Raw genomic sequence first — 19,528 nt, 5'->3', positions numbered from 1 at the left:
CACTCCGCCCCTATACTCGGGCTCAACTTTCTGTGGAATTTGCTAGGAGGAGAGCGCGTGCCCATACCTTTGACTGCCACAGGTAATGGACCCCCAGGATACAAACGCAGCAGGGTATATTGAGTATTAGATCTCTGCTGACTGTAGTGACAGCAAATACTACCGTACGTCAAGGAAGTTGCTACTTTCAGAGACACTCCCAGTTCTTTCGTGTAAAGCAAGGTTGAGTGTATAACAACGGACAACCTTGCAACCTTACGGTGACGAGTGTCCAAGACTTCCGCTCACCAGTGGGCCCATCTTCGAGGATTGCGGATTCAGTCCATGGACTACGTGCAGCAAAAAAAAAAAAAAAAAAAACTCAATGTGCAGGCGAGTTGGTGCGTATTAATTGTGATGTTTTTTTATATGATTCACAGCTTTTCTTACGAGCTATGTTCGAGCTATGCACGCACATCTTTCTATCCTGTTTAAACACCGAGACCGGGAAGGAAACTTAAAGGGGCCCTGCAATCATATTTAAGCGTCTACCTTTTTTGCGGTTTCCACTTCTCTGGGGGTTCGGGCAAGCCAGCGGGCACAGAGAAAGTAACTAAATAGCAGTGCGTCATATTTCAACCGAACGACGCGGAAACCTCCTCCACCGACGGGGGCGACCGGCGGTACCAAAAGCGCGCGATATGCGACGTCTTTGGTCCTGGGCTTACCGGTCAGAGCCGCTAAAAGCTTCTTTTTAGTCGAAATACAAAATATAAGTGGCGCGAGCCGTTTCAATTATTTATAAAAGTAGTTTTTGTTCAGCATTTTAGATAATAAAAGAAACAAATGCAGTTTATAAAGTACGAAAACAAGAAAGGACCCGTCGACATACCCGCCACCAAGCAGTGGAAAAGGCGGCTTAGAAAGGTGTAGTGGGACCAGGCACCGACCAGCGGCAAGGTCCCGGATGTACGCGACGGCGCTGCAGTGAAGGATCTGACCGGTTGTGAGCGTTCTGAAGGCCTTCGGCGAGCAGCTTTCGCTTGCGGTTTGGCCCTTTGGTGGTATGGCAGCGCGAAGTGGCTCCTTTTCTGAACTGATCTTTACCCCGTGTTTGCTGTCGTTTGTGGACAATGAAGTGCCATGCCGAATTAGTGTTTGATCGCGCAGAAAATGCAATACGAGCCGCCCTAGCCGCCCGCTTCATACAGCCTATGCAGAACATGCTTTAGTGGCGCCCTCTCGAGGCGTCGACACGGAGTGCGGCAGCCGTGAGTGCTCGCTGAGCTCGCTATCCCTCCTCTAGTTCACGGCCACTCAACAAGGACGTCATGAAGAAGGTTATTTTTTGCTTGTTTTTGTAATTTCAATTTGCCTACATCTTTTAAAGCTAAATTCGAGAAAAGAAAGGTTTCATTAAGTTACTACGTTCAGTGCGCTCAGGTTCGGTGCAAATTAAAAACCAGTAAAAAAGTCCTTGCAGGGCCCCTTTAAAAAGTCGAAGGGACAGAAGGAAGTAGGCAGACAGCGTCTCAAATGACTTCCGACCAATATTGTTACAAGAGCCACCACAGGAAGAGAATAGGGCATAACATGTGCGTCGGCTTGCCCCTGGTTGATTATTTCTTCATCATTCTGGAAGTCGTCATACGTTGAACGTTGGGCCCTGTCCCTAAAAGGTAGTTTTTCTGGCTTTTGCATAGGGCTGCATATAGCCATTATGTACACTACGAGATTCCACCCTGGAGGAGCGCGCAGGCTTGCGTCAAGCCTCCGTTGCACTACGCGGCAGACCAAAAGGCGTGCAGGGACCATTGTTCCCGCGGGGTTCACTCTTTGGATTGTAAACTTGGTTCCCAACTGATTCCAAGCAGTTTCATGGTGTCAAATGAATGCTCTGGAAGCTCGCTCCAGCACCCACACCGCAGCACGAAACAAATGCCCGGCATAGTCCATTTTTAGACTGTCTGCTAGACCTGCAAGCCTGCCTTCCCCTGAGGTGACCGCACCGAAAAACTCGGGTATATTTGAATGTTGGTTTTGACATTATTCTCTCTTGCCGATTTCACAATAAGTACTCTGAATTTCGCGATACTAAATAACATAATAGAAAAAGTAAAGGCCGGTAATTCCGAAAATATAGTTAGTTGGGGTAGGTCGAAAAATCTCCAGTTCCCCTTTGAAAAAAAAAAAAAGGAGTTTTACGTGAATTCTGGTGCATCTTTGTCCTGTGAATTTCAAAATCACAAGCACTTGACCCGAACGTATCAATAGACGCGAGAAAAACCAACCGCCGGGTGCGTCGTCATAGGTTTCAGCTGCCTAGCACGTACCGCTTGTGAAGGAATGTGTGCAGCGCTTTGGACTGCTCAGGTAAGACTTGCGGAAGGTGCGGAAATGTTGATATCTACGTCACGATTCCGTGCTCGCACCGAACCCGGCGGCAAGGAGGGGCTTCAGCGCTATTGTGAAAGCGCTGTTGTGGCGGCTACTTGGCACCTCAACCTGAAATATAATTTTTATATTCGTAATCCTGGAGGACAAATAAAGCCGATGCAAGTGTTTTTTCCTAAATACAGAACCACTTCAGTTTCCTTTTAAAGGGGCCCTGCAACAGCCTTTTGACTGGTTGTTAGTTGCACCGAACCTGAGCGCACTGAACGCAGCAACTTCGTGAAACTTTTCTAGAAATTTGCTTTATTTTAAAGGTTATGGGCAAATTAAAATGACCCAAACAAGAAAAAATAACCTCCTTCATGACGTCCCCGATCCTGGCTTGGGTGGCCAAGCGACTGGCCAATCGGCTCGCGTTGACGGTCGCTTCCCCTACAGCCCCATCAACGGCTCGTTGCTCCTTTTAGCCCTCCACGGGGCTTGCCGCCATAAATGTACCGGGTCTGTTGGAGCTCCAAATCCTCGAGAGAAGGGCGGAGCTGGGAGTAGTCCCGTACTCCTCGTAAGCATCCGGAGCGCGAAGCCTCTCGGCTCCAACTCGACGACGCTCAAGTTCCGGATGGGTCTCCTGTGGGGTCGCGAGGAGACCATACTGTCGCTTCTTGCAAAATGTGCCGCCAGTGTCGTCCGTCGTCTGCTATACTTTGTTTCCGCTTAACTCGAGACGGAGCTGATGCTACGAGCTAATGGACCAAGCAGGCAGCGTGAAAAGCGTAGATCACTATCCCTTTTTTGTTTCTGCTTGGCTCAGCAAAAATAGAGCACGCACTCATAATCGTGACTACCACTATGATGGTGCGCTTTTCATGCTGTCTGATTGGTCCCATCAGCAGTCGGCTGTGTCTCTCAGCGGAGTGGCTTCATACAGGAATTAGCAAACATTCGTGAGGCGGCGCGCGTGACCTCTGACCACGATGACGTCTGCTCCTTTCTGTGTAGAAAGAAAACCTTCGTGCGAATGCACCGTAATTTGCTAGTGGATGTTTAGGCCATCGAAAGTTCAAATACCCAGAGGTGGAACTGACAAATGGTGGTTTGGAGAAGCTTTTGGAGCAGGGAACAACGGGTTTTGGAGCAGGCAATTTTGAGCTTTCTTGTCAACATTTTTTATAAATCTCTTTAAAAGTTAGTTTGTGGAAAAACACTTCAGTTGTTGGAGTGTTGGCAGACTAATTAGGGTATCATACCTACAGGGGACCTGGCCACTACAGATATTTATTTATTTATTGAACAATGATACACCTTTTTTTCCCCTGATGTCTTAATTAACCTATTAGGAGTATCGATGGCCTCTTCAATTGGGGTTTGACGTAAAAAAATGTTTTTGGCTACTTGGTAAGGCTTGTATCACGGTGAGGTAACTGTTGAGAGTTCGACATCAAACGGACACTTTTGTGTTGAACGCGTCTCACGCTGCCCTCGCTCGTATTCAACCTGTTACTGATCTTAGAACACCTAAGCGGAGCACATACCGACTCTAACTGATCACGAGTATAGCGCTACCTATTCATGCGGTCAATGTGAGCACCCGTTCGCACAAAAAACAATAACTCTTTGTTAGACATGGGAAAATAATAAATTTGGGGTTCGAAGCAAATTCAAATTTAATACCGTAAAATCCCGAGAGATAGCCCACCTAAAATCGAAAGAAAATTGGGTGAAAATAAAGGGTGGGCTACCTTTTGGTGTGCAATCAAGTTGAAAACATGCTACCTTTAGATCATATGTCTTTGTCAAACTTGTTATCGCGGCAAGGGGCAATGAAGCAAAGATGACTGTACCTCCCAATCAGCAATGTTTGCTTATGTCCCGCTACAGCTAACTAGACGCATTTATGCAAAGGTCATCATTGATCCGAACACTGCGATTACTAGGAGTGGGCTATAATTCGGTGTTTAAAAAAAATAGCAAATCAAGCCAAAAATAGGGGTGGGTTACCTTTCGGACGTTGTGCATCTCTTGGGATTTTACGGCAGTGGTTTTGGCCAAATATTTTTTAATCGAACATTGAATAGTGCGGCACCTTTCTCGATGTCTATCACTACTGTTACACCATGTTTAAACAAAAATTCAGCTGAACTCGCAAAGGTTGTTCCCAAGCTTCTTACGAGCTCTGTTAAATTCATTCAATCTAGCTATATCCATAACCTGTGGCCTCAGACAGTCCAATGCCTACATTAGGATGGCAAGTAAAAGACAGATTTGACATAAACAGTGATGTGATTGGCCTAAGCCATTTTTGGAGCACTTTTTGGAGCAGCCAAAAGTGTTTCGCAGCAGCAAGTGGCTTTTGGAGCAGACATTCTTAGAAAAATATAAATATTTGTTTAATTGCTGGACAAACGAAGGGCACTTTGTGCTGGTTTGTGACGGAACTCGCTGTTTGTGTTTTTACTGCTGAGACATCCCACAAGTGTACAGTGTTGTAGGCGGTGCCGAGCAATTCTAAAAAGAACGTTTGCCACCGTTTTACTGGTTCCCGACGTGCCAGATTTAACGTCAAAAGTAAGCAAACGTAAAACCATGGATTGCAAGCGTCTCGGCTGGTGCCTCTGTCGCGCACTCATGTTCACATGCACGTGAGTGCAACTTCAGCAGGCTTGCAGTGGCACGTGCTTTGTCGCGCGAGACAACGGCTGTTCAATCGAAACCGCAACAATGCCACTCCGCTCCGTCGCCAAGTGGTTCCCAAAATAGTATGCAAAATGGAACTGTCCAGCATACGTAAAAAAAAAAAAAAAAAAAGAAGCAGCGCGTGCTTGCCAGGCCGGCAGGCGAAATACAAGCTAAACAAACACACACACAAAAAAAGAAAAAGCCTGAGCGCATCGATTGATGCATGACATCACGAGCCAGGGTCATAAAGTTCTTGGAGCGTTTTGTGTAACGGCTAAACTCGAGACAAACAAGCGCGCTGTGTGGGTTCAGCGTGCAGACATTGCCTTCTTTGCTTTAGCTCACTTCTCTTCGCAAACTTTCTTTCGCGGCAGATTTTTCACGTACCGGGGTCCCTCTCGAAAGAAAGCCCACCGAGAGAAACCTAGGTAATCCATATTTCGACAAGCAGTCTTTGAATTAAAAAGGTTTTTTTTAGTAGAGTGTAATTTAAAGAAGGACAGGAATGTTGGTGAACAAGCTTAGAAAGCGCAACATCTGCAGCGACGTGGGGACGGCAACACCCGACGTGCGCGAGCATTTCAGCTCACAAATTAACCCTCGCCGCCCAAAAGCGTGGTTTTGTTTCACAGCGTGACGGCATGGTTGGCACCCGGCACACCAGTGTCGGAGCGTCCGCACGCGCCCGCCACGCCCACGTGTATGGTTGAAAGAATTAAGACGGCTAGACGAGATTCCCGAGACCCCCGAGACGACGAGGGCACGAAACGCGAGACGGCGGGAAAAAGCATACAAGACCGGATGGACGATTGATGCAGGGTACTTTGTGTCGGGCGGCCGCCTGCGCCACCTAGCTCACGCATGCTCAATTACGGTTCTCAGTTTAGTTTCGGTTTTGAAAGGCGACCGAAATTGGTCCTTTGGCGCAGGCTTGACGCAGATTTCCCATACTTTGGCAAATTGTAGCAGGGTTAGCCCTTTGGCGCAGTTTGGCGCAATTGGCGCAGCAACCGCCATACCTTATTGAGGGGATTTATAAATCTTTTTGCCATATGAAAATATTTTCTTCAATTCTCAACTAAAACAAAATAAGCGCAAGTAATGAACGCAGGTTGTTAAAGGGACAATGAAGGCAATTTTGGAGATCATTTTGGCGATTGAACTGGGTTCCAGGCACGTCTCAGGCCACGTTGCCCAAATTTCAGCCGAAACCGGCGCTTGTGTGCCGCGCAAATCAATTAAACAGTCGCGGTAATAACCGTACCGGGATCGACTGGGGCGACGCCCCAAGAGTTGCGGGAGAAGCCAGGAGAAGCGGAGCTCACGTGACCGATGCGGGGCCAAGGAGCGCGACGTCACAAGAGACGCGTCAGCGATTGGTCGAAACGAGAAACGTGCCCCCGGTCACGCTTTGGTTCGCGATTTTTAGAAATACTGTTCTAATTTCCGCTTGAATAACCATAAAAAGTATAAATCGGATCGGAAATGATTACTAAACCGTAAATAAAGCAGCATCATTGTTTTTTTCTTTGCCACGCTGGACGCGAAACCGGCAACGAGCAACTGTGGGCCCACAAAATAAAATTAAAAAAGAACACGGTACTCGAAAGAGTTTGCAAAATGCTAGCTGTAGATGGCTGTTCTAATGGTCGACTAAAGACCCGTATTCGTCCGGGCGACGCTAGTTTTCACGTGTGGGTTGCTGATCGTGTTCTTTGACGACAAAAAGAGGACGTCCGCGGAGGAACCGGATCCCGGAACGGCGGGATCGCTGCCGCTTTCCCTTCGGCATCTCCCCCGCGTCCGTCCTTCGGCATGCGGGCCGCTCGTTGCCGGCTGGGCGGTCTCCGTCGGGTGATGGCAGTGGCCGCCACACACGTACTCCCGTTCCGTTGGTGTTCGGTCACTGAACGGAAGCTCGAACTCGCTCGCGAGAGCGGCATTCGTCATGTTGACAGAGTCGGCGCAACGACTGCGCCACCGCGCTGCTATAACCCACCGCGGTAACCAGAGTCTCGATCTCCTAAATACTACCGATACCGACTATTCACACTTGACGTCACTCCCTACGTCACCTCCGTTTTCGGAGGCCCATAAACGAGACTGGAGATGGTTCAGTTTCGGTTTCTTTACTTCTTTCGTAGGCACATAAATACGCGTCATAAATGTCTACAAAAAATTAGGCGGCATGCTATGTCCCCAAGAAGCATTAAAACACCATTTAAAAACATTAAATAAAATCGTCTTCATTGTCCCTTTAAACATCGCTGCCTAACATACAGCCTTGCATAAAAGCCACAGTTAATTGTTGAAGATTTTACTGCAATATAAATATCACCAATCACTTTTTTCTTTTCTTTTTTTGATAAGACCAGGCGCGCGCGCGTGCGTTCACCACTTTGAAGGTGTGTTTTTCGCGTAAGTGCGCGGCTGCGCTGCGGCGAAGCGAGTCGCGAAATCGCGGTGTCAGCTCGGCGGGCCTTGCTTCTCTGCAGTTCATCGGCGCTGAGGAAAAGCGCTTCCAAGGGGGCTAACCCGCCGGGATCAACACTTGGAAAAAAATGAATATTGCAGTTAATTTTGAAGCAAAGAACGTAAACTGTGAAACTAGCATTCGATTATTCGAATATTCAAGCAGCTCTACTCTTCGCCCATAGTACGTAGGCATCCGAAAAAACAACAGTTCTCTCTTAATTTTCAGTGGCATCGCCAAGAATGCCCCGTGCCAGACACTTTCAGTTTCCTTTTCGAAAGTAGCTCCTTTTTGACGCAGACATGGCAACAATTGTGCACAAATACAACCTTATACGGCCAGGGGAACATATTATAGGGGGCTAATCGTAACGATCAGTCGGCTAATTAACTAAAATTTGTTTATCAACTTTTTAATAATTAAGAATAGACTTATGGTTCTAATTAGAAACTTGCTCAGCGTAATCCAAAACCACTAAACCAACTCTTTTTAGAAAGATATAACGCAGGGGCATCATTTTACGGCGTTCCGTAAAAATGCTCCATTTAGGCGCGTTTCTAGGTTTCGGTTCCGCTCTGACGTCGAGCTAGCAAACGCGGCGTAGCGCAGCGCACACGAGTTTTCGTAGATGGTTTTCGCCGTCCCGCAATGCAACCGGCTACGATACCCGGAAGTCTATAGCCAAGACCATCGGCGCGCAAGTGCAGAAGCAGCTGCTTCGCTGCCAAGGGCTTAGCGGAGGGGCAAATGCGGTCTACAAAAACCCTCTGTTAGGGGGTTTTCGTGACCGGGCTTCCCCCTCCGCTAAGCCCTCCGAAACGAAGGAGTCGCTACTGCGCCTGCGCGCCTATGAGTCCCGGGTATCGTAGCGGGTTGCGGAAACTGTGCCAAAACGATCTACGAAAACTCCCTACTGATTGGTCGCAGATATCGAGTCCCTGGTCGCCGGCGGAAGTTTTCGTAGATCCCTTTCGCCGTCCCGCAATGCTCTCCGACACCGATACCCGGAACCCTACAGTCAAGGCCATCGGCGCGCAGGCGCAACAGCGGCTTCTTCGCTGCCAAGGGCTTAGCGGAGGGGGAAACGCGGTCGACGAAATCTCCCTCCCTTCAGACGGGGCAACTTTTCCAGCAATTTTGAGGTCGCTGGCGGGTTGTTCCCTAGCTTCCCCTAGCTCGACACGAATTGCTGAGATCGGGTCCGGCTTGAAACGGACTAGCAACTGGAACAACTCGGAGACGTTTGAAGCGGCAGAAGCCAATCAGGGAGGCGATATTTTCACGTGACACCCCTGTGGTGGTGATGATGACAGCTCAAGACTTGGTTCTGGTTTAAAATGAATCGTTTTTGGAAATAACCCTTTTCAGAAAGATGAGTTAGTATTCTCAACGCCATTCAAAGAAACACGTTTTTAGCGCGTAGCGGTGTGTCTAAATAGCGGAAGAAAAATCCAATTTTATGATGATGATGGCAAGTCCTAGCGGTTGCTGCGTGCGAACGCGGCGGCCCGTGTTGCTGGTGTTGCGACGTCAAGTTGCTGGGCGAAATTGCCCCGCGTGAAGCGGACGGGAGCGCCCTGCTCTCCAGTGGCCGAGACGCGCAACACACGCCCCTCCCTCCTACGCCGAAGGGGGCCCTCGCGCCGCGATCACCGGGGGCAGGACCGCGGGCTCAACGTTCCGATAACCGACACCTCGTGCAAATTGAGCGTTTTTTCACAACGCCATCAAATGCCGCCCTTGTATCTTGCTAAAAAGTTGTTCTGGTGGTTTTCGATGATACTTAGCAAGTTTCGAACTGAAGCCATATGTATATTTTCACTTATTAAAAAAGTTAATGAACAAATGTTACTTAATAAGGCGACTGATCGTTACGATTAGCCCCCAAATACTATGTCCCCCTGGCCGTATAACTCACCTGCACAAACTGCATTAGTGACGCTTTCGCGGTTTTTTTAAACAAATACTGTAAAGCCCTGTGTATAGGAACTCTATCTGGTTTGGACCTCTAGCGCTACCTTTGGGCGGGGAATGAGCGTTCGCCGATGCATAGTTGATTTTTGGTATAAAAACCCTGTAATTTGTTATTATATATATATATATATATATATATATATATATATATATATATATATATATATATATATATATATGTATATATATATATATATATATATATATATATTTTTTTTTTTTTTTGGGGGGGGGGGGCATCTTGCAAATAACCAGACATGTACAAGTTACCCAAAAAAGTAATTGAATTAAGTTACTGGGTATTGACGTCAAAAGTAATTTGAGTAGAATAGAAATTACTCAAATAGAAAGTAATTGAGAAAATTACTAATTACCGTAAAAAAGTAGTGAATTACTTTTGAAGTTACTGTTATATGTTTTTTTTATGGTAAAGAGAAAGTACAAAGGTTTTGATCCGTTAGCGAAATTGTGCTAGCCAGATACGAATCGGTTTTTTTTTTTCACAGAAATGCTTTAATAGCTGGTTCTGGTTCTGCGTGACTAATTGTTTTGTGCTTCCTTGTTTGTTTGGTCAGTGATGCACTGTGAATGTCATTTGTACTTTGAGATTGAGCACTGTCCGAGCTTGATTTTTTAGACAGTGTTTGCTTGTTTACAGTGTTGTGTAAAGTACATGTAAAAAGTACTTGAAGTAAATGAGAGGTTATGTACTTCAAGTAAAGTAGTAAGTACACCGGGTGCAATGTACTTGAAGTAACGTATATAAATACAATTTATTTCAAGGTAAACTACAAGCACTTTTAATACAATCTTTCATGATGCCCTTTCATTCCCTATAATGTGTTTTTTTAACTGGTATGCAATGCTCCAGGCATAATCGGAGGTGCATCAGCTTTTTACGGAAATGGCAGCAAATATTGTATAAGTCAAGTCGCTGCAGAGTAGCTGTTTCACTCTGGCTGACGAGCTATTTGACACAATCGACTAGGGCACTTATCTGCATCGGTCTTACACCCGCCATTACTTCACTCAGAGAAATGACCAGATGACGTCTCGAAAGAGCGCGTTTTCACAAGACGATACCGCCATTTTTTGTTTTCAAATTTGTGGAATGTACAATGAAGTAGGTAGCTTTACTTTCCTCGGAAGGTACAAGTACATGCTCAGAGAATGTACTTTAAGTACATTTTTTCTAAACAGCGGTATTTTGAGTACCCTGTACATAGAGTACTCCCCAACTCTGCTTGTCTATTATTTTTTATATAAAAACGTTGGGGGAATTACTACAGGTTTCTCGAACGATCCATGAATCTTTGAAGATCTCCATATTCTGAGTTATGGGAGGAAAGGCAACGCAAAAATGTAATCCTTGCGTTGCCCTTTAGCACGCGATTCTTCGAGTACAGCACAAACTACGGAAGCACAAGATGAGTTCCAGAGCAGGTGCTGTATTTTGTTGCCTCCTTTGAGTGAGGATGCAGTGTGTGCACCTCCTGTAGTAGGCGAGAGCTTCTATGTTGGGGAGAAGCGGGGACCAGCCCTTTCTTCAAAAGGGTCGAGTCTTCTCGATCTTCGGGACACAGAGAAACGACAGTCTTCGGCGCAAATCCCTCAGTTATTCAGCCTCTTTTGCGCCGTGTCTGTTCGCTCCCCGCGCCTCGTAGCAGTGTTGTTGCAGAAAGGGGGGGGGGGGGGGGGGCTGTGAAAATTTTGGGGGGTTTCGGAGTCTCCCAACCATGTTCTCCCCCCCCCCCCCCCCCCCCCATTCCTACGCCACATGCTTCCCCCTTTTTGCAAATATCCGCTGATCTTCGAACAACTTATCTTCTTTGTGCAGGAATGTTTGTTGAAATGCAAAACAACCACTAAAAGTCGAAAGTAATTTTTACTCAAAAAGTAATTAAAGGAAACTACTGATTACGGAAATAAAAATGTAATTGAAAGTTACTAAACTACTCAGAAAAGTACAGTAACTTGAGTAGAGTAGTTGAACTCCGTACAAGTCTGCAAAGAACCTACTAGAGCATCAACAGACGTCGTTTACAGCGGTGCGAAGAGCCCCTATAGTAGCTCTCGCTCATACCTATGCACATCAAAGCTCCTTTCCCTGTGTCCAACAAAACACTGACGAAAAAAAAGAAACGGATTCTCAGGAGCAGACGAAGCGCCTAATCAGGTGAGCTCTCCGAATGTGGCCGGAGTGCCCCGAGAACAATGGCGACCTCGGGTCATCTCTCCGCGTGCCGATAATGACTCAAGAGCTGCTGCCTCGAGTGAAATGCCGGACACGCCGCAGCGGGTGACGCGCACTCCCGAGGAAGCCAACGACGCTGGCTCAGCCAGAGAAAGGGGCGCTCGTTTCGCATTCCCCCGTCAAGCAAGGCCAACACGCAGCCAAACATCGCAGATGCGGGAAGCACACGATTCGATCGCCTCGGGCTTGTTTAGTCTTCCTTTTATTGTGTTTCTTTCTAAGCATTTTGGCTGGCTGGATCACAAGCGCTGCCCAGGGATCAATCCCGACCTCTGTCCGATCTGCAACGGCGTGTGTTTGCGTCTCCTGCTCGACGAGTCCAGGCGTCGTAATGGCTTCCCATGTACACGGTCGGCATACCCCGAGGGCAGACAAAACTCAGCTGCCCGGGCACCGAAGAAGCTCCTTTTGAATTCTCCGCATTTCTTGATATTGGAGGCCGTTCTTTGTACGCCGTCTTGCTCTTCCTCCGCGCAGCAAACGCGAGCGAATCGAGAACTCGCTTGAGCACTAATCATTAGTTCCGAAGGCAAGAAAGAGAAGGAAAGCTAATCAGAAAGTTTGTTTTCGACTACGAATCGAGCCTCCCACAAGTCTCGGCAGACAAAAATTACATTTCTTGCAACTTTGCAGCTTTCGAGCGCGATAAACCTGCCATTAAAATTGGCTTTTCCAGTCAATAAGCTGTGCGCGTGCGTCGAGAAATAATTCAAAGGGCACAAATCTACAACGGCCAACGGCCTTCGGAAATTGTATGGCGCACCAATGACGGGAAAATTGCTCTAAGCTCCAACATAGCGTTCTCGGTTTTCGGTAAATACCGATAAACCCCGATAAATAACCCCGAAGGGGTCGGGGTTTTCTCGAAATCGGGGACAAAGCGAAAAACCTCGAATTGGAGCTGCCATTGAATACAGAAATCCCCGGTTTTGGTTAAAGAAATCTGCAGCATTGTTTCTGTGTAACCCGCACTATCTGTCCTTGAGGTGGTTGTTTTTCCTTTGGGGACCTTTGCCCCCGTCCTGTCGTCGGAACCGGGATGACGTTTTTCAAGTACTATTTGGGTCACGGGCGTAAGTTGCACGGACCCTGGAAGAGGTAACAAATTTATAGACATGCAGTCGTTTTATAAAATTAGCCCAGATAAACCCTGATTGTTCACCCGGCGCTGAAAATAAACACCGAAAAACACAGATTCTATAAAACAGCAATACGAAAGCCCGAAGGGGCAAAAAAAGGAACCTGAATTTGAAGAAAAACCAAGTCCGAAGCGACGGAACCCTACAGTTCTATATAGAGTTGCTCGGAGGACTGCCCCGAAGGATCTACAAAGGGGGCAAGAAACTCTAGATGGCCCTCGGCGACCTCGAAGCACCTCGTTGCAAAAATCCCGGAACACAGCGCTCCTGCGAGCCGTACAATTGAACGGTTTTGAAAGGCTACCGAGAAGAGAGCTGCCAACCCTACAAACAAAACAAATCAAATAAAAAAATAAAAAAAACACGAAAGACGATCACCGAAATGGAGACGAAAATAAAAATTCTTAAGGCGAACAAAACCTGAGCAGTGTCAACGTTGCGGCAGTCGAATTCTCCAAACAACTGCTTGGACTAAATAGTGGTCAATCGTTTAATGTAAAAACCCGACAACACTTTGATATCTTTCTCAATTCATTCCAAATAAGCTCGGACTGAAATTCCAGTCGTGGCATGCGCGATTGCTTCTCGGCAACTCGAATTGACGCCCCACAGCCTTCAGAGCACAAACAGCAGAAACGGATCGAGATTTCCGCAACGAACATTTGGGAGACCAAAATCTCGGGATAAGCCGTGTTTCCCTTCCGCACTTCGGTAGGCAATCGTTACTTCGATGGACGAGTTTCATTTCTTGTTAACATGTTTCAAAATATATCGCGGAAATGAAAGCCTGCAAGAGACTGGGGCAGACAGATTAGTTACAGGCTTTCATTTCCTAGAGATCTGACCAAGCGTGCTCTAAAAATAGTTGCCAGTTTTCCCAACTGTTTTTTTCTTCTTTTTCTTACGCGATGGCCCCCGTCGCGCTTCTCGTACCAATAAAAATTAGAAAAAAGTGGCGTTAAGGATATATGTATCTACTAATCTTAGGCAACCGGAGATCCGTAGAACTCGCAATTTCGAGCGGAGGACTAGCAACCATCACGGGGACGTGGAATAAAACAATCAGGGGTGGAAGCGGGCTAGAGCCTTTTGTATCAGGGCTGGGAGCAGCAAAAGTCCCACTTTGGAGCAGTTTTGGAGCAGTAAAACGCTCGCTTTAGAGCAGCTCGGGAGCAGCAAAAATAAGTTTTGTAGCCGTAGAAGTAGGTTTTGGAGCAGGTCACGGAGGTCAAACAAATGTCTAAAAGTGATTTGTTGTTTCTAAATGTGAAAATGTAGCAAAAATATATGCATGCACATCCCAGAATAATTTTCAAGCAACATACATACACATTTTTCTATTTCTATTGCATTGAAATATGGAATATTGGCAATTTATGCAAAGGAAAGGCTTTGAGAACCATTCCGGCAGCAGGCAGAGTCATGATAGACTTTATATGGGAGGCCCCGACAATAAAAGCCTAACTTGAGCCACGCCAGTACAAAACCGTCTACTTAATAGACCAATTGTAAACATGTATCCAGAAAACTAAACCACTGCAAGGTGTCAGATAAACTACCTTCGCTGACTACAGTTTTTGTTTAATAAAGAATACATATGTTCAATCACTACTTAAAAAGCCCTATATCAAGTTTAGTAACAAAATACAAGGCTACTGACATTTGACAAAAATTCAGATGCAAAATAAAATGTGTATTTTATATCTTTAGACTACCACAGTCACTCGTACATATGCAGCTTTAAGCATCGACTAGAAGAGCAACGCAACCTTATGTACTCCATAAAATGCTGTGCATTGCGTGTCTCCATAAAAAAAACTAAGGTACTACAACATGCTTCAGAATAAAGCAGTCCTTGCTGACCTGTTTTCATTAAATACAAATGTTCTTAATCCCTGTTCATAAAATACAGTAATCCCTACACCCAAGTTAACATACAAAGCTATATCTAATTACTTTGGATGGAAAAATATATTGTCTTAAAAATATCACAGCCACTAATACATTTGCAGCATAAACACTGACTAGAAGAGCCCACAGGCTCCATGTTAAAAAAAAAGGGTTGTGACTAAGCTGAATCTGTGTAATTTAGATACAACTGAAGTTCACCTTTTTTTTCACAGTTTGAAGAGCAGAGTCAATTTCTTTTATGCGCTCGAGTACTTTGGGCAGTTTAGAGTTCACATGTCTTAGCAGGAGGTGACCACTCCCCACCTTGTCCATGTCCTCAACTGCCTCACCCTTGCTTATGAGTTCTTGTGCACTCAGTAGAAGTGCTTTAAGAGAAGACAGTTTGAACGAGACTGAAAATAAGATGTAGCTGATCAGGCGCTGATCCCTGCGGCGCAGGCTCCCTTCTTACGTGACAAAAAGCCCACCAACTTCTCTCTACCCTACCCAACCCCCCCCCCCCCCCCCCCCCCCCCCCCCCCCCCCCCAAACCAGAAACTTATACGAGTAGAGTGGCTATAGCAAGTTAAGGTGCGTTCTTGACAGGAATCGGCAGCGCGGAAGTGTTGTACGGCATTTCTGATGTAACCCCCACTCCTCCACGCTAAAGGAAAGAAACAAAAAAGTGTGTAGCACTGCCAATTAACCAACTCGCTTAAGATCGCGGGTATTGTTTTCGCCAGTGGTTTGACGGCGGTAGACAACACACGACAGCGTGCGCATTCGCGCACACAATGATGGTTTTGGTTTCGTTTTGACAAGACAAATTGAGCTCGAGAACGCATGTGCCTGTGCTCGCGATTCTTCACGGCTAAGCGTCCAAATATGGTAGGCTACCAAATAACAGGTAAAGCGAGTAAAGACCACTTACTTCTGCTCATGTTAATGGCCAAGGTAGCCCACCGGTGCCGAGGCACCAACTCCCTCGATCACGGCGAATCGAGACCACGGGCAACTGCATGCGCGCTCCAACCGCGCCAACCAACTATGCCCGAAACCAAACCGATGTGTTCGTATATAAACTCTTTGTAGTAAAAAACGACATCGCACTCTCGATGAACTAAAATCGACGCCTCGCCCTGAGGTTAGACATGGTTCGGAGCCCCAGTCGAGTTGGTACGAGTCACCCGCAGTGACACCTAAACAAAAGTACACACCTCATGGTGGCCCGTGGCCAACCGTTTTCCGCAAAATTTAGAGAAAACACTAAAAAAAAAAGTTGAAATTGGCGTTTAGGAGCAGGCTGGCGCAGGGAAGTGAATTGGCGCAGGGTGGCGCAATTGGCGCAGCGCTTCCACCCCTGAACAATGAAGTTTACAGGACGCCAATGCACAACCGCGGCTCGTTTGCCGAGGTCTGGTCGAATGACTCATCCGAGCCCACCAAGCCCACCGAGGAGGATCCTAATGACGCGAGACACGAACGGCGCGCTCGAAGGAAAACTCGGAAGCGACCTCGAGCACTTCGGGGAAAGCAGGCTCGGGGAACATTCGAACGAAGCTCGACGTTTTGAGCGGCCAACACAAGTCAAGAAACTCACCAGTGCTTCCAATATCGCCTTCATAGCACCGAAGATGTAGCGCCGGCCGTTCTTCAGCTCCGAGTCGCCGTTGGGCATGACTGACTATGCGGAAGACCCGAAAAAAGAAGGTCGCAGTTCACGAAGCGGCGAGGAGGACACAATGCGCCCAGCAGCGTCGTCTTGACCGTCTTGTTGCTTGGAAGCATTCGGCAGCAGGACCTCGCGCATCCAGTTCCGTATCGCTCACCCGAGGTGAAGCAGTCGCCGAGAAACCGGGGCGGGCCCCAATCGGCTCGATCTGGCGCGCCCGCCGCTCATGAGGCCGCCGTTGACGTCAGCGAGCGACGCCAGCGCCCCGTCAGCCGTTGTGGGAGGCCCCCTCGCCGCTCTCTGCTGGCCGGCTTTGCTGCGTGACGCCGACCACGCGGCGTCCCCGTTGCCCTTCTGCGCTGTGTTGGGGCAGGCTCCGATAAAGCAGGGGCGCGCATCATAAGATGGGGTCGAGCTCTGCACGATTTGGAGGCCCGGCCGGCTCTCCATTTTCGACAGCCGGCCCGACGCTAATTGGCACGGACCCCGCTGAGGCCCGCTCTATTTTCGCCCAGTATGAACAACTCCGGTGCGGCGTGGCAGCTCGCTTGCTGACTGCGGTACCAGATACTAGGGAGTTTTAGGGAACCGTGTTTCTACATCGGTACAATGGGCCCTCGGGCACGAACTGCGCTACCACAACACTCGCATGTGCGCAGTTCGTACCGGAGGGCAGTACCGTATCGGGCGTAGACTAGGGGGGGCATCTGGTGCCCCCTAATGAGATCCGGGCCAGGGCCATGATCCTTACCGAGACCCTGTTTACGTGCCATGAAACGAGCTTCTAGTACTGGCATGTAAACAAAATAACGCCCACGTTGGCTTTATTGACAAAACACATGGGAAATGGAATCCCAGCGTGATATATATATATATATATATATAAGGCACGTAGCCAGAGGGGAGGACCGACCCCCGAAATCTTCCATTTTGCTGGGACCTCCTCCTCTCCCCCTCCCCCTCATACAGCATTTTGTCATGGGTGCCCCCCCCCCCCCCCCCCCCCCCCCCCCGAAACAAAATCATAGAGTTATTATACTGTACGCTGGAGGTTCAACTGGCGCTAGTGTGCTGCTGCAAATTGAAGCAGACAGCAACCAGTCCGAAATTGACTTCCGGTAATGCATTTCTTTGGGAAAAAGCCAGTGCATTTTCTCTCTGCGCTCTAATATAAGAGAAAATATCACGAATAATTCGTACGTACTAGGCACATTGGAACATTTCTCAGTCACGCAGAGAAAATAATTGGTCAGTTACGGCGTTTTTATTTGATATTCGTGGCATGAAAAACAGTGCTAAAACTGCTTCGTACGTGTATTTATGTGCACTGTCGGACACTGTTAGCGCGAACACGACGTCGGCGCTTTTCAGCATGAGGGATATACGTGCCAAACGAACGAAAGACATCTGGAAAACTAAGAGACACGGCAAGAACTACGCAGTAACACTGGATAAGTGACTCCTTGTGCATGCAGACGATCAAAATAAATTGAAAGCCACGTAATATAGCCCGATTCCCAATAAATAAGTACTGCTTTATTCTTTCTGCTCATGAATATGTGCGAAGATGCTTTTTGTTCTGGGTTCAAATCATCACCCGCACGCTCCAAATCTTCGCAAATAGGAAGAAGCCAGAAAACAGGTGCCCGATAAAAACTGCCAGACATAGAAAATAATAAAAAGACACACCTTCTGTAGCCCACACACTTTATTTTTTACGTTCGAATGTTTTTTTAACCGATCGTAAAGATGCGCACGACGGAGTCATTTCCATCCAATGACAGGACGGACACATATAGATTCCTTTTGATCGTAATTTTGCTTAGAATGGCCGCTCGTTTTTAGGTACCTGCCATGGTACAGAGGTTTGGGCCTGAAATACAGCGAAGTTTGAAATCGTTCTGCAGTAAAGAAAAATGCTGTAACTAAAGCAATTACACTTTTACAATGTTAATGAAGGTGCATAATATTCGTTACGACCCAAATAACCAAAGTGTTCCTTGTTATTTTCCGGCGAAGAGACAAATTTCACACGTGTTTTCCCATAGGAATGCACAGGAGCACCGCAAAAGTAGACTGGTTGCTGTCTGCTTCAATTTGCCTCCCGGAAGTCGCATAAACACTAGCGCCAGTTGAACCTCTAGCGTACGTTATAATAACTCTATGAACAAAGTCCTGGCTACGTGCCTGTATATATATATATATATATATATATATATATATATATATATATATATATATATATATATATATATATATATATATATATATATATATATTTGAGACGAAGGCCGGACTCCGGCCGAAACGTCGAAGATTAAATCCTCCGTTGTTGCTATTTTCACTAAGGGTTCCTTTCCTCTTCTGTATATATATATATATATATATATATATATATATATATATATATATATGAAAGTGGAGGGAGTTCCAGAAAAGGCCTTTCTTTACTGCACCAAAGTTTCAAGCGGGGACGCTTTTCTTCAGGGTGGGATGGACATTTCACAACCATCCCACCCTGAAGAAAAGTGGTCCCCGCTTGAAACGTTGGTGCAGTAAAGAAAGGCCTTTCCTGGAACTCCTCCACTTTCGTTTTACGTCCAACCGGCCCGTTGAACCTTCTTACCGTGTACATATATATATATATATATATATATATATATATATATATATATATATATATATATATATATATATATGGGTGCTTTCATCTCAAATCGTGCAGGCAAAAAGGGTCGAATTTTTAATTTCGATGAAAAAAATATATGTTATGGCGCCGTTTCTAAAACCGCAGTCGACACAAACCGCAAGTTCGTCGGATTTTTTGTTCTCGACTTAGGAATTTTTAAAGAGGCCGCGGCGAAAAGCAGTGTTTTTCACACCCGTCGTGGGTCGGATGTTTCGCTTGATCTCCCGCCATGGATTTTTAGTCCACATTATATTATCTTTCTTGAAACACTCTGTGGATACATTTAAAAGGCTCCAATACCATGAAATAATTTTAGGCCTTTTGCTTTTTTTCTGTAAAAATGTCAAAAACGCCTCATCGGTCAATTGTTGACGAACTTTGACAATTA

General features: G+C 46.6%; 1 protein-coding gene across 1 annotated transcript in view; it reads right to left on the bottom strand.

Annotated features, from left to right (window-relative positions):
* LOC8043712 (inositol-trisphosphate 3-kinase homolog) overlaps positions 1-16,700 on the bottom strand; it is a 76,264-nt gene extending 59,564 nt beyond the window's left edge. The window contains exon 1 of the mRNA XM_029971270.3: positions 16,380-16,700. Coding sequence (XP_029827130.2) covers positions 16,380-16,457 — 78 coding nt within the window. The 5' untranslated portion in view covers positions 16,458-16,700. The remainder of the gene's footprint in view (positions 1-16,379) is intronic.
* Positions 16,701-19,528: the final 2,828 nt, after the last annotated feature.

Source organism: Ixodes scapularis, unplaced genomic scaffold (assembly GCF_016920785.2).
Source record: "Ixodes scapularis isolate PalLabHiFi unplaced genomic scaffold, ASM1692078v2 PGA_scaffold9__187_contigs__length_104089568, whole genome shotgun sequence".
Classification (NCBI taxonomy): Eukaryota; Metazoa; Arthropoda; class Arachnida; order Ixodida; family Ixodidae; genus Ixodes; species Ixodes scapularis.
This window is presented reverse-complemented; position numbering and strand designations above follow the sequence as displayed.